Source organism: Cuculus canorus, chromosome 1 (assembly GCF_017976375.1).
Source record: "Cuculus canorus isolate bCucCan1 chromosome 1, bCucCan1.pri, whole genome shotgun sequence".
NCBI classification, from domain to species: Eukaryota; Metazoa; Chordata; class Aves; order Cuculiformes; family Cuculidae; genus Cuculus; species Cuculus canorus.
This window is the reverse complement of record NC_071401.1, coordinates 20,544,367-20,567,543: the sequence shown is the minus strand read 5'-3', so window position 1 is coordinate 20,567,543 and position 23,177 is coordinate 20,544,367. Positions and strand designations below refer to the sequence as shown.

The window sequence follows — 23,177 nt, the reverse complement described above, 5'->3', positions numbered from 1 at the left end:
TGGTTGTGAACCAGAAAGCATTTTGAAAATGCAGTCCCTGTTTTTCAGTGTTGTTTCAGTAAGCATTAAGCTCTGCCTTTGAATAAGTAATACCAAGAAACTGAAATATTAGTGTTTGTTATTAATGTGTGACTTTTCTACTCTGTCTTTCCAGATTAAATACAGATGTTGATCTGTGCCAGAGTTTGAGACGTCTGCTGGCTGATGAAGTTCTTATGAGCTCACTAGATCCAGAAACCAGGTACTTAATAATTGCTTATAGATTTAGATTTTTAGATAGTATATATAATTCCTTTTTCTTGCTTATATCTTGTGTTTTGTTGAATTAATTAATACAGCTGGAAAACATACTGTATCTCTGTTACTAATTTATTAGTCATTACTAAATTACCTGCACAGGAGTTAGGAAGTTTGTAGTTCTGTAGTAATCGAGTAACCGAGATCTGCAAAAACAAAAAAAAAAAATGAGAACTTGGGATTTTCTTCAATAGCACCATTTTGATTAAAATGAGGTGCTGTGCTGTGGTTATCTGTCAGTATTTTTAGCAATAAATGTAGGGAGCAGACTATGTAACTTGATTTCAGTTTACAGAAACATATCTTTTAAAATCAGAATAACAGTATATTTATTTAAAGCTTACTTTATGATTGCTGTAGAATGTTTTATTGGCTGAATTCAGTTATAGTTTTGAATTATTTCTTTGCTCATATGGTTAGACAAACTTAATGTTTGAGTAAGTTACTTCATTCTTCTTTCCTGACAATCAAGGATGTTAGATTTGAAAAGATCTTTCTCTGATCTGTTAGAATAAAGGTAGTGTCAAACTAAGATGGTAATTTCCACAAATTGGTTAAACATCTAGGTTAATGTAGTGGAATTATTTTGAAGGATATTTTCCATGCAGATGACTAAAATAATTGTAAAGCAAAAACCCTGTTTCACTGAGTAAACTGTTAAGGACATAAACCATAGGAAGTCTGTGTCTTTAATAACAATACTCATAGAACTGTCCTTGCTCTCTGTAAAAGACATCAAACCTAAATTGCTGCTATGGCCAAAATCTGTTAAGAAATGATGCTTGTTATTAGATGAGGCTGTCTTAACGGGGATTTACTGTATTTTTAGGCGAGTGGCAGAGCTTTTTATGTTTGATTTTGAGATCAGTGGCATTCATTTGGATGAAGAAAAGGTAATTTTTGGCTACAATTTATGAACAGAAATTTGCCTGGCTACTGAAGACCAGATAATGAAACATGTGGGATGTGTGATTCTGGGCCAGTTTGTCCTTCAAGATTCCCCATGTCCTCTGTGGAATTTTGTCTTCTCAGATGTAATTAATTTTATATATTTTAAATAACTTCTAAAGTGTGTTTTTTAATGTTGTTTTAGATATTAGTTGCTGTTCTTCCCAGTTTGACCCTCGTCATTCCTTTGTCTCTTATGAAGAGCTATAAGCAAGACCTGGGATCCTGCTTCTTTTGCTTGGTGTCTGCATCAGATATTTTAAATAAATGCTTAGATGTCTGAGCAACTTGCAGAAGGGAAAGGCAGCACCTGTGCACTGTGACGAAACATTAATCAAATAGAGTCTTTTAGAAGAGATCAGGTGTGTGTCCAGGCTCTCCTTTGGTGTTCACATAGCCAGAGGTTGTAAATTTTGTGCACAACTGAATGTCTGGGCATGGTCTGATTACATCTTTAGAGCTTTTACATGCTTTTGCAGTAGTTAGTGATAGATTTACCAAAACCATCAGTTTTCACTGTATGAGGTATGGATGCTCTCTTGGATGTCTGTTCATAGCTGATGTCCTGATATGAAGTTAGTACCTTGTTTCTTTGAGTCATACCCTCCAAGACTTTTTTTACCACGTTTATGTGGTAAAGTTACTCTGAAGATCATGGTTGTGATTTTTTTTTGTGACCTGGAAAATGCTTCTAGAACATATTTTTACAATTACTTTGTATGAAGAACAGCTCTGAAACTTGGACTCGGGGTTTTATTTCTGATTTGAATGTTGATTCTACTGTACTTCGTCCTGTTTCAGTTACAGTTTCACTTGCCCCTTATTTTTGCATGTTTTCCGCTTTATCCCATTCCTATTCCACTTTTCTGTTGCTTTCTGCTCAGTGTTCCGTTTCAATTCACATTTCAGACTTCAGAAATCCTTCACTATCATCAGTTGAAATTTACTTATGCTGCAAAGAATTTCTGCTTTTTAAAATAAAACTCAAAAGATGCGCTTTAAAAAAAATAAGGGTTGAATGGGAGGACAGAGATCTACAGGTTTTGTTGTTCTTTGGACTTTATAAGTATGTTGTATCTGGCCTTTTATTTTGAGCTATGAACTCACAGGCAATGGAGCGCATACTCTCAGGTTCACTGAAGCAAAACTTGGAGTAGCATTAAATGTGGGAAGTACCATGATGATGGTGATAAAACCCTGTATCGCAAATTCCTCAGGAAAAGGTTGAAATACCATAAATGCCTTGCTGTCTCCACAAAATAGCGCAATACAAACAGTAACAAGAGAACTGCAATTCTGTATCTGTTTCTGGATGCTAGCAGGATTTATCAATCTCAACGGTGCTTCTTTTTTTCTCCTTAGTGTTTTACGTAGCAATCATATTAGGCATAATTTTACAAATGCTTTCCAAGCGGCTAGCAAAGCTTATGTAAATTCTACTTTAACTCCACTGTACGTTTTCTTACTGCAGAAATGTAGGCATTTTCTTTCAGTTTTCAATCCTGTATGAGGTTATAGATTTTTGTGAGCATCTGATCTTGTTGACTTCAGCCCTTCATTAGGATTTTGCTGGTACTGTAGGTCTAATTTTAAGTGTTGTATTTGTTGCTTAATTTCTGGAAAAGTCCTTTAGGCTTTAGAAACTTTTGAGTTCTGGTTGTACTACATCTGAATATATTATGTATTTTGTACTTTATTTTTCTTGCAGCGTAAGAAGGCAGTCAACCTCAATGTCAGAATATTGGATTTATGTAATGAATTTCTGACAGGAACTCACCTTCCCAACAAGATCGACAAACATGTTTTGCCAGAGCATATTCGGTATAATTTTACAGCTGAAGGCAATTACTTACAAGTTGCTGGTCTACATGCTGATTGTTCTGATGATCTGGTGTGTATTTCCCCAATTTTGCTTTGGCATCCTCTATAGCAAAAGTGCATATCTGATATTTTAGTTATTGTTGATGCAAATGCTTGTCATTTATGATTATGTTGTTATGGCTAACAAGGAAGAACTGTTTTGCAACAATAATCAATGGCAGCCTTGGCTGTAGCAGCTATGAAATAATGTAAGTGAAGATGTTTAATGAACTGAGGAAGGAGGGGATTTCAGGCAAGCAGAGTTCAGCTTATTCAGTAAACTAGGAGATGAAATCCCATGGGATGAGGCTCTGAAGAGTGTAAAGGAGCTCAAGAAAACTGGCACTTCTCTAAATATCCTCCAAACAGACGAGGATATTAAGATACTCAGTAGTGGTGCATTCTGGTACTTAGAAACCCAAGCAGACATCATCAGGTGCCAGACTTGGCAAACAGGGAACTCAAGACAAAGCTTTGTCTCCAAAAGGCAGCAGACAAGAGGTGGAAGCAGGTAGATGCAAGGGAGATATTTAGAAATGTTGTCTGTACATGCAGGGATGATGTCAGGAAGGCCAAAGCTCAGCTGCAATTGAGGCTTGCGAGGGTCATCAAAAGCAACAAGAAGAGCATCTGCAGCTGCATTAGTACTTAAAAGGCTGGACAGAGAAAAGGTGGGCTCAGTGCTGAGTAAGGTGGGTGACTTGGTGGCAGCAGACACAGGTAAGGCTGAGATGCCGATGGCTTTCTTTGCCTCCGTGCTCACCAGTGAGTTCTCCCAGCCTTCTGTGCTTAGTGAAGGGGTTCACAAAGAAGAACAGCGAGCAGCAGATGAGAATCCAGTTTTGGATCACTTGGGAAAACTCAGTCTGTGCCTTGGGACATAGTGGGCTGCATCCCAGGCTGCAGAGACAACTGGCTATTGCCATCAGCAGGACCTGCATTCTTGTTGAATATGTGATCCAAGAGAGACACTTCTTTCTAATGAAGACAAACATAAGTTGTTGCTGGGTTTCATAAGCCTATTCCATCTGTGCAAATAGAGATTATCTTAAATTAGTTTGTAAAACATGAAAAGCATTTCACCAAATTTTCTGAGGCTTGAGGTGACTTTATTTTTTTGATAAGTTGTAAAAATCCCAAACAAACTAGAAATAGGAGAAAGACTGATTGTGGGCAGATGGACTGACTAATAGCTTGCTTGCTACTTCAAAAGAAAGAAAGTTTTTAAACTCCCCCCCCCCCCCCGTTTCTCATCAGTTCTTCCATAAGCTAGCTTAAAGGACAGGCAAAGAACAATTTGGCTTGCTTTTGGATTCATTTTCAGAAGTTTTAGGGAGTTAAGACAGCCCACAGAGTGGTCTGAAAAGCACAGATGTTGGCAGAAGGAAAGAGGCAATGAGCAGAGAGGGGACTGTTGACAGGAATAGAGAAGAGTACCCCTTTTGGTAGTCTTGATCTGTTAGGTTGTGTCATTGCATTTCTTTGTTCCATCTTTAAGGGATAAGAGAGCAGTAATTGTCAGTCATTGTTAATTACTGTTGTTAAAAGACTTTAGACCTTTTCCCAACAACATCTGTGAAATACAGCTGTAGTGCCTGATCTTCAGTCGGGTGTTTCCCTTAAAAATTGTGCTGTAGTAATGTGACCTTTTAATTTTTGTTTTTTTGTATTAGGTGCGAGAAGCTGCTTACAAGATTTTTCTTTATCCCGATGCTGGGCAGTTGAACTGTTTAGAAGAATTGCTTACTAGCCGAAACAGTCTGGCACAGCTAGTTGGGTACGAAACCTTTGCCCACAGGGCTCTTCAGGGAACAATGGCCAAAAATCCAGGTATAAAGCACTTATGGAAGGGCACACTTAGAAATCAAATGCACTGTGTTAGATAAGAGTCCAAAGTTGTTAATTTCTTTTGCTAAGCTTACACCTGTTTATTCCAGTGAAGTATCTTGCTGCATTTTCCTTTTGCAGTGTGCAGTACTTGTGCTTTCTGTAAATGGCAATACTCACTGAGTAGAAACTAGTGTTTTTGTTCAGAATCAATGCTCACTTGTTAGATTATGAAGTTGCCATAATCCCAGCATGTAGCAAAGTAAATTTGCTACTAAATTGTCTTGAAATGATGGCACAGGGGTCAACAAAGTAGTTTGTTGTTCTAAAAAGAACTTTGTTGTTTGAAGGGACCTTGTTTTGTTTGGAATGTTTTGATGTAAACTTAATGACTTTTACAGGAAGAAATCAATTTCTTAACTTCTCCCCCTGTTTTACTTCTAGAGACGGTAACGCGGTTTTTGGAGAAGCTTTCTGACCAGTTGTCTGAAAGGTATATCTTTTTTCACCAATTTTTTTTTTTCTAACTATGCTCTCTATTTCAGGAATAGAGGGACTTGTGCATTATTAAGTCAGTCAGTGCTGCTTATTATATGCTCTAATCAAACAAAAAGCAAGACTTCCGCGGAGTTTTGAGGGGAGCTGTTGGCTTGGAATAAATTCCATGTCTGTGACCGGAGAACACCGGAGGCTGAATGCAACAAGTGATGTGCCAAGAAATGTAGGCAACAGCAAACAAGAAGACCAAGTTTAAGAGTTGAAGAACGCTTGTCCTGGTCTTCTCTCCATATGCACAACTCTCTATATTTTTCGTCTATAAGCAAATTCTTCTGTTTGTCCTTCTTGCCTTCAAAAGCACGAAACAGTTTCATCACTATGTATAAATGGGGTGTATTTAAGAAAGAAAATGCTTTAGAGAGGTACAACCAGAGTAAGAGTGCCTTGATCTGAAGGTGTGGCAGAAGCAGAATGGAAAAGTTCTTTTACTGTAGTATATGGGACTGCCGTTTTATAGATTATTATCCATCTCTGATGTTGGGCATTTTGTTAGGGTGGAGTGTTATATACTCTATGCCACTGTTAAAAAATCTTTCATTAACACTTTCATCTTAAAAATATTTTTCAGAACACAAAAAGATTTTGAAATGATGACAAAGATGAAAATGAAGCTCAACCCTCAGAATTCAGTGAGTTAAATTTCTATGTGTGCTTTTCTGTTTTGTTTCTTTTTTTGATTATAGTATAAGCTAACTTTTTTCAACAAGAAAAATTAACTCTATTTTAGTGTATGTAGTGTAATTAGAAACTTTCTGCCTTCTGGCTGCTGTTTGTGTTAAAACCAAGCACTGAATGTGAGATTGGTGTTGGTTCATACAAAATGATACTGAGACAACCAAACCGTTAAGTGGTGAAAGTAAATGTTATTTTGTTTTGAATTAATTGACTCATTTGAAAAACAAGAGCTGTACTTTAGGATGCATATCCTATTTGCATACCATAGTGTATGTATCCTAATTTTGTACATAACTACGTTTATCTTTTTTGTTTGACTTGAGTGTATTTGTTGAAATCTCGTAGGCAGTCTTGTTATGTATTTGAGTAAGAAGTACCATCTTCAAGCAAATGTAAAAACAAAGGTTTCAAATTGCAATAAATGATGCTATTTCTGATGAAGGTTTTAGTGCTGAATGTTTCTCATTATATTTTAAAGTTCTGTGACTTTTCAAAACCGAAAAAATATTCAAAGGAAACAAAAATTTTTCTTTAGGTTCACTTGTTGTCCGTTATTGTAATTATAAACTGGAATTCTCTTTCAGAAGCTAATGCCGTGGGATCACCCTTACTACAGTGGCGTCCTTCGTGCTGAGAGGTAAGCTCCTTATGTCCATGATTGTTATGTAAATGAGCGTCTTTATTTCATTCCTTGCAATAAGGATAAAGAAAGTCCTTAATGTAAAAAGGGTTTCCTTCTTTGAAGACGTACTCCAATATGAAGAAATAGAGAATTTGGTGGGGCATTTCTTAGTTACTGCTGGAATGCCTGTAAAAGTTTTTGGCTCCTCTGTTGCTTTACAGGGAAGTATTGGCCCTCTTTGAAGAGGATGAAACAATTTCAGAAAAGCTAGAAAATCCTTGTTCTCGTTTTTAGCTCTCAGCTGCAGTAGATGTTTAAATATTGATCACTGAATGCAATCCAACTCCTCTTTGTACTTTAACTTCTTGCTGAACATGCACCTATCATCCCCTTCTATGGAGTTGAAATAGCAACTTCTTGAGAAGATTTTCACTGTTTATGGATAGAATTCATTCTCATCTCTCCTGCAAAGAGTGGGAAATGAATCCTCTACACAAACTTAAATAGTGCACAAGACATAATGAGATGCTAGCTCTGAAAGATGTGAGCCCTGTATGTTGCCTTTACTAGACCAGCAGCAGTGACTTTTAGGTTTGTGTTGGAAAAGATAATTTAAAGTTGGGACTTCTCTCACAAGAGGGAGAGCACACATCTTCCTTCACTGCAGTTTTATAAGTTTTTGTTTTTTAAAAAACACTTATGACTGGAGATATCTGATTAAAGTAGTAGTTTAGTCTAGGTCGGAAAGCTGTGTTAGTACAGACATGGCCCAGAAGGATTGGCAGCAGTTGGCCTGGCTCTTCTGCCACCCTCTTGTATTTTGTTACTGAGGCAGTAGTTTTATGAGCAGCAGCTCTGATATTTGCCTTGTCATAAGCTACTGCGTGCTCAGATGGGAACTGAGGTTTGTATGTGCAGCAACAGTCATGTCCTGAATGTGCAGAACTTGCCATGCAGGGGAGCGAGAGGGGTGTCTGGGTGCTGTGTCTGCTCCTGGTAGCTGATGCTGGAGCACGCAGCACTACACGGTGTATGTTGGGGTTGCTTGTTTGTGCCACGGCCTGGGAGTGTCTGCTTTTGTTTAGATTAGGCAGATAGCAGACATGCTTCTATGAAAGTGGAAATGAGTTAATGGTTATGCTGCAGGAGAGTCAAGGTCCATATATCTCCAAATCCCATCTTAAAAGTGGTGAATAGCAGTCTGTGGAAGAGCACTGTCATACTCATTCAAGGTACCGTCTTGTAGCTTACAGATCTTCTTTACCTTGCCTGCATGGTATCTTCAAAACAGCAAGAATTACATTCTGATACATAGTGCTTAACATTACTGTCAAATGCTGATGAATTTTATTGTCTATGTGTCCTATTTATTTTCTATATTTCCTGTAGTGTATGCTTTCCCTGTTTTCATAGTTAGTGTTAGGCTTAGAGCGTTCAGGTGTAGAAGGCTCTGTGTTTGTTTCTCCTGACGGAATGTCTTCTGATACTGTCTTATTGCCCTTCATAGATTAATTAATAAAGCTAACCACATTGTCGGTGAGTTGCTGATGATGACAAATAGGTTCTGCTAATTTTGGTTTTACGAAGAAAAACCTTTCCTTGTAGAGTTTTGTGAAAGACCCGGTAAAGTTGCTTTACTTTTAAGAATTGCATGGTAGCTTTGTGTAGGGAGAGCTGCTGGTGCAGCAGACCAAGATGTTGCCATCATATCTTTGCTATTTTTTATTTATTTGGCACCAAGTCTGGCAGCTGGATCAGCGTGAAGAATCTCCTGAACCTGTGCAGAGCCTCCCTGATTACAGTGCAGGATTGAGGCTCAGCCCTTTTCTCCCTCCAGGCTAGGCAGTAATATTTGTTTCTGGCAGGTATACAAGCATCTACAAGACTGGGAAGGGAAAGTTGGTTTTATCTCCACCATGTGTTGCAGTGTTTTGATGAAAAACAAGGGCTTAGGTCTTTCACTTCATAGAAGTGTTTTCTATGTAGTGGTCTGTCTTTGGGAAAAGTTTTTGATCTAGCAGTGTCTTAACAATGCTTTACATTCCTTCTGCCCATATTGTAGTTAATTGACAGGGTACTGGGTAATTTGCCCTGAAAAGTAAAACTTCCCTCACTGCAAAGTATCAGTGGCTGTGCTTTATGACTGAAACCAGGTGGGAGTCGGAGAACATTCATACAACAACCAGAGGACAGGAATGTGCCTTGTCATGTCTGTGCCCTAAACATGTTCTATTTGCCACTTAATTAGCTATATAAACATGAATCCACTATCCTTTATTTGCTATTTGTACTTACCTCTGTTTGACCACATCCTTTCTTCAGTGCCCCAGGGATGCTATGGTATGTTCTCTTCAACACTTTTATAACTGGAAGATGAGAACCACGTTTAACACAAAGCTTCATACTGATGCGAGTTTGACTTTTGGCTATTTGTTATTACTTTCTTTCTAACTGACCCAATTAGCTTGGAATGTTATATTATGTCTCTAAGGAGAAGTTATGTTCTCTTCCTTGGTTTGGTGTGTCAGCTTCCCCTGCACCCCCCTATCCCAGAAAAATAATTTATACTTTCTATTTGTTTGTTTCTAAATTGTATTGTTTAGTTTTATTTATTTATAAGGTAAATATATAATTTAATTTATTTTTACTTATTATATGCTATTTTATTTTGCATTTTTGCATCATGGAAAGACAAAATATGTTTTCAAACAAGATATCTCTACCTGTCATGCATTTCTACCATTCTTAGTATTCTTTGTTTAGTAGATTAATTATTCTGTTCTTCAAGAGTTTCTATTTTTTGGAAGAAAATGTACTTTTAGCTATATGTCTTTTATAGAACTGCCATGGTCTTGATTAAGCAACTTAGCAATGTTTTATAATGTTAAGTTGCACATGCACCACTAAGGGATGCAAGAAGTATTAGATGGATCACTGTCCACTGTCTGTGTCTGTTGAAAAAGATGCATTGTTTCTTCTTTTTGGTCTATTGACTACATTTACAAAGAGCAATTTGAGCAAACCTTAGCCAGTGCGATCCTGATGTGATCTTTTACTTCCTCTGTAGTTCTCTAGACTTTGACCAGTTACATCGCTTTGTTTCAAATGGCACTGAAAGTCATGACACATTTCTAATGTCTTTTATATCTGTATGTTCTTTTTTTTAAATTACTGACCATTTCTGCTGTTTTGCAAGTTGAACAACAGGAGGAGCTCCAGACTCAATTCACAGAGTGCATTTTTCTTTTTGTAAACCTAGCCACAAACCACAATAATTCTGTTTCTGTCAGCTTTCACCAAGTCTTTTCCCTGGGAATTTAATCCTACTTCAAAAGTTTGAGTCTCCCATTAATGGTAACAAGATAGTTTACTTTTTTTTTTTAATTCTGTTAAATAGCCTATCTGGCTTTAAACCCACATTTATGTCACTGTAATGTTTTTGTACCTACAGTTTAAGTGGCAGAGAAAATAGATGCGAGTATAAATGTACAGGTAAGAGAAACTGAAGGCAAAAGTCAGAAAATCATGGTAGCAGTATCTTAAAAGAAGACAGAGTAATTAGGAGAACCTCAAGAATTTTGGCAGGCTTAGGCTAATAAAAGAGTGAATGCTTGAACATGCTTCAGCCTCTAACAAGTAAGAAGATGTCTAATATGTATATTGTAAAAATAATGCTGTTGAGTTTTAGTGCAGGCATGTACCTTAGTATTAATGAAATCCCATTACTTCTCAGTGAGTGCAGCTGCAGTTATAAACAGTTCTCAAAGCCCTGATCTTGCAAAGATGTAGAAGCCTTGCTGACTTCTTCCGGGTCATAAAAAAACACCCCCAGGACACTGGAAAAGGCCTTTTGAGGCCAAATATTTGGCTCGAAGGTGGGATTGATTGTGCTCAAGCCATTTCTGATGGAGGCACAGGAGCTGCTCTTGAGAACTGTCAGTGGTGAGCTTGGTGTAATTGGTGTTGACTCCCGTTTCCCTGACCTTTGGTGCCTACCAGGCTGCGCTGACTTCACTGCCTATAATCCACTGTTAGGATTTTTGCTAAAATGTCACAGATTCTATTCAACTTGCAACTGGGATGTGCTTGCAGGGTATTGCATTCTGTGCCGGTCTGCCTCTTTGGGATTGTAGAAATAAATAATACTGGCCTTAGGGATGAACAAATCAATGTCAAAATAAGCCAGCTGCCTGCTGTGTGAGAAAGAGAAGCTACCACAGCAACTGCTGGCATTTTGGGTCTTGGGGTGACCAGCTGAACAGGAATTAGGAACAGCTCATCTCTTTTCTTGTTGGAACTCTACATAGGTTGCCAGCTTCAGAGGAGGGTGGGCCGCAATTTTGTCTTTTCAGAGGAGTACATTCAATACGGAGTTACGTTTCTCAAGTTGCTAAAAGCTGCAACTAATATTGAGGTTTGCAAGTTACTTGTAAGCAAACTTTTTATGGCTGTTTTTTGTTAAATTGTTTCCTCTGATGGGAACACTATGTGGGAAAATAGCCCAGACTCTTTATGGAACACGTTTGAAAACTCTCACTGTTCAAATTGAAAGCTGAAGTGGAAAACTAATGCATTGATGTATTTCCCGGTTCTTTTTAACCAAAGTGCTCATAGAGAAGGCAAACTTTCTGTAACTTTCTGTTTATAAGCGATGGAAGGCATGTCTTATGTTAAATCACCTAATGTAGGTGCAAAAAGTCTGTTAAACTTACCAGTCACTAAGCTCATGGACTGGGCTTTTTTGAGAAAAATCTGCATTTTGAAGTCTTGCTGGAAAGCAGAATTTGTGTTACAAGAATTATTTCTTTATGTGAAACATTGTGGAAGGACAAAGAAATCACTGTTGATTTGAAAACAAAATCAAATTTAGAAGTTACTTACAGTGTCGATACCAAACCAATACTCCAAATTACCCCCTGACCTCCTCCAAAATATTCTATGAAGTGCAGTTAACAGAAAGAGAAAAGGAATGCGAGATACAGGTGCGAGTTTATGGTTGATTAGAGTACAAAGGCTTTCTATTATTATTATTTTTAAGAAATCCAGAGTCTTCTATAAATCATGGTTCAAGAGTCTCCCTTCAGGTAAAGAATTAAATTTTGTAGTCTGGCATGTAGTGAAAATTGGAAGGGGTTTTCCATGTCTTGATCTCTTTAAGTTAACCCGAGGGGTTCATCTCACTTTTATCTTCCACTAACAAGATTTTTTCAAGTTTCTTTGAAAGTTTTGACAGAATCTGTTTTATTAGAGATAGTTAACTTAGTGTTCTGTATTTTTGTGATCATCAACAGGATAATAATTTCTCTCTCAAAAAAAAAAAACCAAAAAGAGAAATCAGGATATATCAGAGACTACATTTAATAGCCACTGATAAGAATTCTTGCCAAGCAGCTAATTTGCAGTTGTTAAGAGTCTGAATGCTTGTGTTCTGAAGAACGGTTATCCTTACTCAAATATCCCTTATGTCCAAGTTTACAAAAAGTCTTCTTAATAGATGAAAGCCACGCTACACAAAACAGTCTTAGTTTCCTTCCAAATATGCAGCTTAAATGAAAGTGATTTTAGAAGTCTGCATTTTATTTAGACTCAGTGAAGTCCTACAAGCTTAGAAATAATTGTTTATAATCACAGACTACATCTTTGTTCTTCACAGGGACACAGCTTTTTTGTTTGAAGCCTGCTGTTCTTGAAGAATAACCAAACCTCACTGTGTCAGTTAACTTCTTTTTAAAATTGATTTTTAAATTTTTTTGGCTACATTACTTCTAAAAATAGTGCTAGGCTGCATATTGCAAAAGTAAGAGGTGTCTGGATTTTTTAAGACAGTTTTTTTTCTTTAGCATAAGGCAGGAGTTTCCATCAAAGAGACTACTGTTTCTTTTGATATTTTTGCTTTCTTTAGGAGGGTATTGAGATTTCTCTTCATAAAGTTTTTGAGCTCACATTTTGACGCAAAGTACACAAGAACGTTTTCATTCTTTCCTGGGCTTTATTGTAAATACAAATGCTCTGGAATCAGGTGTTTAGAGAGATTAAGTTATGGGAATACATTGGAAGACATAATGGAAGCAGAACAAACTTCTTTTATTCATTTTTCTGCTTCTCAGTCTTTCAGAGGTTTTGTTGCTTAAGCATATTTATGCAGTTCTACAGTAACAAAAAAATAATTTAAGATCCGTTATTACAATAACGGGATTACTTTGAATTCCTTACTTTGATTTTAAAAAAATAACCAAGATGAAAGTTTGGCACAGGGAAAAAATATTTTTTTTCCAGTGCAGATGAGTTCATGTATATATTTGTTGATGTTCTTTCTGATTTGTACAGATTTATATACCAGTATTATTTATTTTTTTACATAAATGTAGTATATTTCCTACATCTAAACTAAAAACAATTTTTTTAAAATATCTAGTCATGTAAAAATGTGTTTTCTGATGTGTGTGTCTGTAATGGATAGAAATTTTGGTATTTCCTGTTCCTGCTCTCCCAGAAGTGCATTCAGATCTCCTGAGTTTCCCATAAGGGCTTAAGAAAAATTTGATGCTCAAGTTCAGGCGTAGGTCAGGAAACTTTTTCTAGCACTGCAAGTGTCAACGATCAATACATACCTGTTTTTTTTGACCTCGGATACCCTAGAAGAAAGATTTTATGGTAAGAAATCTTTTCGACTGGAGTACGTAGTTCTCTGAAAAGTTCTGTGGTGATTCATCAGACCACCATTCTTCCGTCTCCTTTGCCTGCATTTTCATCGGCATGATCCCATAGAGAAGGCTGTGCTGTTCATCCTCTTCGTATCAAGGTCTACATGCAGTCTAGTCAGGGAAGCCTAAGTTCCAGAGAGGAGCAAGACCTCTGAGTTAAGCTCAAGATTTCTGCTACCTGGTAGGTACCTTGCTAAGCCTGAAAGTGGTGTTACATTTGTGTCTGCTTTTCTCTGGTGACACGTATCCTAGCTGCCCATTTGAAGCACTCCGAATCACTTTGCTGAAGCCCAGAACTCACATTTTAAGCGAAAGAACATCCAGACCAGATTCTTGACCTGGCTTGCTGAGCTGACTTGAATCCTTTTCCTTCCTTAGGAAGTGCTGTAATTATGTTCCCATGTATTTGGCAGCTTTGGAAAGAGCAGTACAATGTTCTGCTAGTAAAGTTAGTATGCCATGCATATCATCCTCCCTGTTGAATTCTACCTGTCTGCTCAGCTGGTGCAGCAAGCAAGCAGGCTGCAACTTACAGTGTTCAAGAAAACCTGTCTTCAGGCACTTCTCTGCAGTTGTCACCAAATGGAGTTTCAGCTGGTTTTGAACATGGATTTTAGCTATCTGTCACTAGAACTTTAACCCTTCTTGATAGTAGCAGTAACTCTTAGCAGAAATTTTACTGGTAGCAGAATGCCTGTTAGCATAGTTCAGCTTCCTTTCTGATTTCTTTTCCCAGAAATACTTGCATGCATTTCCTGTTGGAGGTAAAAATTGTAACTTGTCTGAATGATTGTAGAGGCAGCATGCCAAAGAGTGACCAGAGAGAGTGTGCTCATTAAAGCAGCTGCTTCTTGCAGTTTTATTTGATTGGTTTTTTTTTTTACTATTTGTTTTAAATAGAAGGAGCAAAGCTAGACAGCTGTTCAAGCCTGTAGTTAATAACAGCTTGAAAATTATATATAAGGTGATGCTTAGAATGGCTGCTTCTTTAATATGTAGTATAAGAAAAATAATTATATGCACAGTAGGGTCGTCAACAGTTTTTAACACATAGAAAATTGCCTTGCTCTGACTAGTGAGCAGTTCAGGGGCAGCCTGAGCTGTCGTACTTTGGAAACTGCTCCTTTTTATGTAAAGTCAGTCACTATCAGTTAATTCATTAACAAAAGGTTTTGTCCTTTCATTCTATCAACAAGAGCAGTAATGTGCAGTGGAATGTCTGGTTTTGGTAGGGTTTTGTTGGGAAGCTTTTGTAAGCATTTTCAAATACACTTAGTTTCACATTTGAAAATAAGGATCAAAGAAATACCATGCACCTGGGTTAGAAGATGGTGAACTTTGAGTTTCCGCGTTAGCTTCGGGAGAAATTCATTTTAGAGTCTTGGATCAGCCCTCAAAAGAGCTCTGCATGTGATACAGACAAGCTCCATCTTTGTTACAGAGCAGTTTAAAGTGCTGAAGGAGTGTCTTGATAGAATTCTTCATCTTGGAGTTTTATGTGGTCTTTTAGATAATCTGGCCTGGGTCAGAGAGTATTTTGAAGGTACAACCCCAGATCCTTGAAGGGCATTAGAAATTTCATTCAAAAAATTGAGAGAAGTTTGGCTTGCTGTCACAATCGCAGTCCCCATTGCTGCCAAGGTGTTGTAGCTTAGCATGAATTTGAACACTGAAGTACTGTGACTGGAAAATGTTGTGTTCTTAATAGTTTCAGTAAGGTGATGAAGCTGTGAATAACCGAGGCTGGGTAATCATTTACTAGCAAACAGATGCTTTTATCCTGTCATCTGGAAACAATGAAGTTGCTGATGGCTGCTACCCTTTGAGTGCCTGGAATCAAGCAAGGATCTTCAATAGGGGAGCATGTAGTTTGTCTAAACTCTTCCAAATACTTTTCCACCCACACCCTTGAGCCATACTTCAGTTTTACAGATCTGGTAGAGATTGTAGGATTTCCTGTTCTGCTCATTAAGTATTCTTTTTTTGAGAAAGATTCAAGATTTTTTTAGATTATTTTCTTCCCTTTTCCCCATTGTTCTCTAATCTTATCTGATGTTACACCTTTCATTCTGCAGTGAGTAGCATTAAATTTTGAAGGTGTGAGCTCAGAAAAGTCATTTGTATGCTTGCTCTTGCCACTGAAAGGGAAGATAATCTATCGGTAATTCCAGGAACTGAGTTTTTGGTTATAGGACATCAGCTTCAGATAACAGAGGTTTTGGCTAATTTCTATTCCTAAATGAGCCCAAAGAGAAAGTTTTACAGGAATCAGTGCAAGTTTGGGGTTAGGCTTTCTTCAGTGGTAGTTGGTCTTACTCGATTTGTGAGAAGAACTCATGTATGAGGTAGGAGCAAATTAAAAATGTGTGAATTTAAAGCTGTGGTTTTGTGTCTGGAGTCATTGCTGCTTACTGGGCATAGACTGGTATTAGAGAAAGATTTTTTTTTTTTTTTTTTTTTTGAAGATGTACTTATCCACTTCCTGGAGCAGTAGCTTTATTTCAGTACCCGATGCTCATTTTGAAGTGTGTTATTGATGATTATAATCTGATTGTGATTGCTTTATATTACCATATTTTAACCTCTTTCATTGTAACTCCTATGACATTGCAGTGACTAACAAACAATGAATGCCAGATAACTTAAAGTATAATAATCACCACTGGCTCCTGTCAGGATTGTCCAAAAGTAATTTAAATATCAGTCTTGTGTCATATGACTGTAGTGCTATTTGAGGATTTTTAAGTATCTTGTTCTTTGATCTTTGTGTAGTAGGCAAGGCAGAAATAGAGAAATAAGTGAGATCAGAACTAGAAACATTTTTCTGTGTTCCATATGAAAAAAAAGAAAAAGTTGGTTTTCAAAACTTTTTTTAAATTTTCCGTTGGCAAGATGAATATTGAAACACATCTTTCATTAAATGTGGGAGAAGTTTGATCCTGACAATGTTCTCCCAGAAGTGACAGACATTAACTTTGTATAGCTTTTATTAAAGTGATTGTTTAATCAGGACCTCATTGTGCTCAAAATGTCAGGATTGTGACATCTTCAAGCATTAGCCAGGGCAGAGGACTAGTTCCCCTGAGAAGTCTGCCTTGAGTCAGTATGGTCTAGTTACTGCTGTTTTCGTGTGTGGGTGGATAAATACTGTGCTTTTCCAGAAGGCAAAACTATTACAGACTGATTTTTTTTTTTTTTTTTTTACTCCACTTTGGATAGTGACAGCGTATTACAAAATACCTATCAGAAAGCCTTCTCCCCATCCACTTCATCATGAGGCAATTTCATGGGGACAACTCACACGAACAAGGAGCGGAGAGAAAGAGGAAGAAATGATGACACTTATCTTCTCCCTGTAACATATTAATGCCAGCTCTTCTATCTGTGAAGAAATATCACTGCTTTCTCCCACTAGTATGTGTCTGTTTTTAACAGAAACGAAAGGAAACAAAGTAGTTTCAGAGTTTGTCCCCTGCACCCCGCAGCAAACATGTTAATCCAGTATTTCAGCTGAGCGTGGTAATCCTTTCCAGTTATCATGAAATGTTCTCCTCCTCTGATGAAGCTCGAATCTATCTCATACTGCAGCTGTGTGGTTTTAGTTCTAGGCTCCATGTGATGTCTTCACAGAATCACAGAATAGTTGAGGTTGGAAGGGATATCTGGAGGTCATCTGGTCCAAGCCCCCTGCTCTGGCAGGGCCACCTAGACCTGACTGAGCAGGACTGCGTCCAGGTGGCTTTTGAGTATCTCCAGGGGCAGAGACACCACAACTTCTCTGTGCAACCTGTGCCAGTGCTCAGCCCCTGTCATGGTGAAAAAGTGTTTCTCGATGTTCTCTTCTTATTGAACTATTTTAATTTCCTGCAGCTGTGAAAGTCTGATGGCTTGCAATGACTGTGAGCTGTTGGTGGAGTTAAATTTTGTTCTACTGAATGTTTGTTTGTAGTATTGTATCGTGTGGGTTCTTAAAGTACTTGTTTGATCAGCTCTCTTCTCTCAGTTGACAGGAAAAGAATGGGTGGGAAACACTCAGTGATATTGGATGTCTGGAGGAGGGGGGATGCGAAGGTACTAGATGGGCTTTGCGCATGGCCGGTGTAGCTTTGGCAGTGCTGGTTGAAATGAGCTCTGCAAAAAGCCCTGCAAAGAGTCCTCATACACCCTGCATCTGAAACCACTTGAGTGTGTCTGTGTTACTCCCCTGGTTCTGAAATAGTTTTGCAGATTGTTTTTGTGCTGCATCTGAATTAGTAAACCTTTCTGGAACCTAAACAGGGTATGGTAAATGTGAGTGGCTCTGCAGAAACCAGCATGGGATGAGCAGAATTGGGGCAGAGTCAGAACTTTTGTATTGAACTTTCCATATATGGTTAGTGCTTAGTTAAAGAAAAAATTGTTTTAATTACAAATGGGAAACTCTCCTATTATTCAGAGTAGTATGTAGAATGCATACGTATAAGATTATAAAATAACATGTATCTTACAATCTAATAAATACAATCTAGCAAATATAATCTAATAAAATATAAGATTGTCTATATCTTATAGATATAAAATGAGAAGGTATAAGATTTTAAAGTGATTTGACAAAACCAGTCCTAAACCATTATGGAGGTTATTATGACTCACTGCTAAAATATGTTATGTTTCCTTTTAATAAAAGGATCATTTTAACAGGTCTTATAGTCTGTACGCAGGGAAAGCTTCAGAGCAGAATCAAAAGGACTGAAGGACTTAGTGATGGGCTTAAGTTTTCAGAGTGACAATCTGAGCAGAAGGTGATAGTATAATCACAGGGTGATGCTATAGAAGTCTAGAGACATCCGAGATTTATCTACTACTGCTTTCCAAAAAGTGCTACTGTTGAAGGAGCTGCGGTTCTTAGGAATTACCAATTTTAAAATCTCAGGATATTCAACACACATGCTATAATTCTGTACTTCTGGGGGGCTCTGGGTGTAAAGCAGTTTCCCTCATGCTCCAAATTTCTGTGTCTTATTACATGGAAATCAATTCTTCTTTTCTGCTTTCTTATAGAGACTTGCTTCCAGTCTTTCTATCTAACTTGATTTAAAGTGATTTATATTGTGCTTATTTTTGTTCTTTTGGTCTAAAGATTGTTTTTGAGTAAGAAGGAAAATGTGTCTTGCACTATGCAAAGGGCAAATTTAAGTGTTGCTATGCATCTTGAAGAGGTTGTGTCAGTATGGCAAAGGCAAAATGTGCTAAATTTTCTATGTTCTAGTATAATTAAAAAAGAATGGAGTACATTAGCTTCAGCTTCTTGCATTTACAGTGTGAAAACGAGCAAAATCCTTTAAGTGAACATATGTGTATTTTTGACAGATGTTGCTATGGTAGTTGCAAAATGCTGCTAGAGTATGTGATAAAGGTAATATAAAGAACACTAGAAAAATAAAACAAAATACAGTGCCATATTCAGGAATGAGTGTCGTGGCTTAGAGAAGTAACCTCACTGTGCAGTGCATCACAGAGCAATGAAGTTCGGTGGTGGATTGTGGCTGCAGTTGTAAGCAGCATATTGACTGATGTCATATTCCCTATGGACCTCAGGTTTAGATCTTTTCTTTTGTGTGTTCAAGCGGGAAGGAAGGAAGGGCCAGCAAGTGGATAGGGAGCAGCTGACTCACAGCTCGTCTCTAACTAAGCTTTTTGATCATAAACTGTAAAATAGTATATCATCTTTTGGTGTTCGAGTTGTAGTCTAGCTGTTTACATTTCAGTGACTAGTTACCATTTCAATAAGAAGCAAAAGCACAAGAACGTGGAAGAAGAAAGAAGATAGAAAGGAGAGTCTGTGATTCTCAAGTTAAACAGTCTTTACTCTGAGACCCTAGAAGATGATTTAAATAAATGAACACCTAGATTTTATAGGTAAGGGAGTAGGAACATTTTTGCCATTTGGGGTGTGCACACAAGCAGATTCCAGTTCTGATTTTGCTGTTGCCTCCAAAGAGTTGTGTGACTCTGAACAGCTTGTAGAAGGTGTAAGTTTGCAAAGCGTTTGTTTTCTTGATAAGCTTGTAATTTATTTTTTAGGATTAGAGTCTCAGGAAGTTTGAGCCCAAGATTTGGATGCCTACATCCCTGAACTACTTTTATAATTATTTTTTGTTCGTTCTCAGTTTGTGTGTATGTGCAGATGGATGGTGTCTTCCTCCCCATGTGTTTTATGTGCCACAGGGTCTTGAACATACTTAATTGTTTAAGGTTGGGCTCAGACAGCTTGGCCATGTTTGAACTCCACGTCGCATAGTAGGATCTTCATGTGGCTCAAAGCTGTGAGATACTTTCTGCACGGTTCAGAGAGTCCCCAGAGCTTGAGGTGTGAGTCATGTGTGGGAGATGGGTGCATCTCGTTGGTGTTTCTGTGGCTCCAGCGAAAGACAAGTCTGCAGAGTCAGCAGTGCTTATTGGTTGGTTTCCTGCCGTAGCTGAGGCTTTGGCTCACACCAGAGCCAGCTCCATTTGCTGATCAGTTACATGGTGCAGCCTTGGCATGGGAATCACACTTGAGTGCTGGCAGCGTCTTGGGGATAAAAGCCACAGTCTGGCTACCTATGGTGTAGCTATGCTCAGTTTGAACTGTGTGTTCACCACATCTCTGAGAATCATAGTCATCATCTGCTGAATTTGGTATCTAAATTCAAATATAAGAAAAACTGAGCTACTGTGAAGCACTGTGCCATGACTGTTCTATGACTTAATTTTATTATTTGAAATATAAAGCCAAATACACTCAATAAAGTCTTTGTGAGGCTTATCTAGTGTATGCTGTCACATGCTATGACTTGGAGATCAAGACTGTAGTTTGTGTAGCAACACCAACTGACTATGCTTATATTCCTGTAGGTACAACATAGATCCTGGCTTGTACTGTCCATTTTTCTCTCTTGGGGCCTGCATGGAAGGTTTGAACTCTTTGTTCAGTCAGCTCCTGGGAATCTCCCTTTATGCTGAACAGACACAGAGTGGAGAGGTTTGGTCTGAAGATGTTCGGAAGTTGGTAAGTATTCTTGTTCCCAACACGTGAAACAACAGAGGGAAGTTAGACCAGATGGTGTGTTCCTCTGAGCCATGAATTGGAGTTTGATTTTAAATTGTTTGAGTACCTATCAAAAGCATAAATTAGTTGTCTAATTTTAGTTGAAGTTAGACCTCAAAGGCTTCATGCTCCTTCCAAGTGCGTTTTGTATGCTTAGTATTTAAAAGCCTTTATAATGTGCCTCTGTTTGAAGGGTGCTTGAATCAGAATCAGTTTCTCTGTTTGAAGATTATTGTTTTACCTTTCAAGCCATCTGTCTGAATGAGTCCTGCTATGTTTTTGTAGTTTCGATTTGTAGATGATGAGTGCCATAAGTGCGTATTTTAACAGTCGTTTCTTTTCCTCATTTTTTTTATTCTGCATGTCATCTTTACTTTGAGATTGGTTTTTATATCTTTGTTTTTCTGCCCTATCTTAGGGGAGGATGTAGACATAAACTTGGGCAGTGATTTACTCGTCAGGTTCCTAGGTTTCTCTGTTGACTTCCTTCCGTATATTCACTGCCAGATCTTCTTCACTGTTGTTCCACCTCCAGCCTCCCGCAAGAGTTCTTTATATTAAAGATTATATTATATGTGGATAATTTTATAATTACTCCTAACTCTTACTATTTTTATTTCCATGGTAAATCAACTTCTGTTACTGACCCAGAAGGCATTTAGGAGCTGCAGAGAAGTTACTTTTAATACTAATCTGTAACTAGTTAGAGTGAAATGGAGGGGTGACTGCAGTCTGAGGAACAAGCTGTGAATCTTGCATTATTTTTTTTAACTAAAATTGCCAACAGTTTTTACATTAGTTATTCCCATTTTATTTGTCATGTATTCGTTAAAAATCTTTGGATTATAATACTACGTCTTCAGTTTACACATCTTATCAGTTCTTTCACTGTGGAAATTATACCTTCTTTTCCTTCAGGCTGTTGTTCATGAAACTGAAGGCTTGCTAGGATACATCTACTGTGATTTCTTTCAGCGGCCTGATAAACCACATCAGGTAACATTTATGACCTGATTCCAGCATGCGTTTTATTTGTGTAATGACTGTAGTGTTAGGGCCATTTGCGTTCAATGTAAGTTTGAGTAAATGGTACCTTGATTTAAAACAAATAAAATTTGAACAGGGAAGGTCTGTAGCTTGAAATGTGATTTTAAGTAAAGCATTTTAGTGAGTAACCTTTCATCTGAAAAACGTCACCTGATAGGTGAACTCACATTCGTTGTTCTACAGAATGACAAGTGCTATGATATGTCATAGAACTCTCTTTAGAGAACTATTTATAAGTTAAAATAATCTGAAATCTTAATACTCTCTGAAGGTGAAAGCTCATAATGAAAACTAATTTTATTCAAAATTTTACATAAAACCATAGGTGGTTCCAGCTGTTGAGACTCACTCATTCATGCTGCCTAATGCCAGTATACTGACTATATGATGCAATACAATAGGCTTTTCACTCTGTAGAGATATCCTTTAGCAAAGTGGTAAGTGGGCAAACTTTAAATCTGCATTAGTTTAATATATTTCCCTGTTTTGCTAATATTTCACAATATATTAGGAGTGCTATGTAGTATTATTTTATAAAGAAGTTTCTGATGGTGAATGAGGAGAGAACTTCTATGTATAAATTACAGATTTGGCACATCAGTAAATTTCTTTGAGCTAGTGGTATTTTTTAGAAAAATTGAGAGGTTTTGATAGTTCTGAAACCAAGAATAATTTTATTTTCTAAAAGCAACACCTTCGTGTCTTTATGAAATAAGGTAGTTTCTTTATGAATGTGAAGCAAATAATGAAGATGAAGAAACAGCGTGCTACTATTGAACAACACTTAATGACCTTTGAATTCAATTTGTGTAGCTGAGTATGCATTTAGGTTTGATTTAATAATTGAATATAATAATTTCATCATTGTTTAATATCATTGGTATAATGACATCAGCTGCCCATATGTTTGCTTTTATCTTGAAAAGGATTGTCACTTTACAGTTCGTGGAGGCAGGCTAAGGGAAAATGGAGAGTATCAGCTGCCTGTAGTTGTTCTTATGCTTAGCCTGCCCCATTCAACACGGGGAGCACCAACACTACTGAGTCCTGGTATGATGGAAAATCTCTTCCATGAGATGGGACATGCTATGCATTCTATGCTGGGAAGAACTCGGTACCAACATGTCACTGGTAAGAAAGTTAGAATAGTGATTTTTTGTTTTATTTATTTATTTATTAAATGTTTAATTTCTAGAAGAAGGGAGTAGTTTAAAAAAAGAAAAAAAACAAGAAAAAAAGAGAGACAACCAGAAAATCATGTTGATACTTCTGCATCTTTAGTGACTTGAAAATACAATATCAGATCCCCAGATATTTTCTAAAACCAAATGAAACAACACTTGAATATTATTCTTCTTCTAAGAAGAATTATGCATCTGTATTCTTTCTGTACTGTTGGTTTTTCTTCTAGTGGTGGTATCCATTCTTGCAGGTTTGCCTTATGTGGAGTTTATAATGGTGGGATAGTTGGAGAATTGGAAGGAAATAGAGCTAAACTTTTACCTAGTGTAAAAGCACAGTGAGTTCCGAGTTGCAAATGATTTAGGAAATTTAATTGAGGAAAATTAGT

General features: G+C 37.5%; 1 protein-coding gene across 1 annotated transcript in view; it reads left to right on the top strand.

The window, feature by feature from the left end:
• MIPEP (mitochondrial intermediate peptidase) overlaps positions 1-23,177 on the top strand; it is a 68,394-nt gene that overhangs the window by 7,427 nt on the left and 37,790 nt on the right. The window contains exons 4-13 of the mRNA XM_054069576.1: positions 155-241; positions 1,127-1,190; positions 2,954-3,136; positions 4,779-4,935; positions 5,377-5,425; positions 6,059-6,119; positions 6,750-6,802; positions 20,368-20,521; positions 21,479-21,556; positions 22,534-22,738. Coding sequence (XP_053925551.1) covers positions 155-241; positions 1,127-1,190; positions 2,954-3,136; positions 4,779-4,935; positions 5,377-5,425; positions 6,059-6,119; positions 6,750-6,802; positions 20,368-20,521; positions 21,479-21,556; positions 22,534-22,738 — 1,091 coding nt within the window. The remainder of the gene's footprint in view (positions 1-154; positions 242-1,126; positions 1,191-2,953; positions 3,137-4,778; positions 4,936-5,376; positions 5,426-6,058; positions 6,120-6,749; positions 6,803-20,367; positions 20,522-21,478; positions 21,557-22,533; positions 22,739-23,177) is intronic.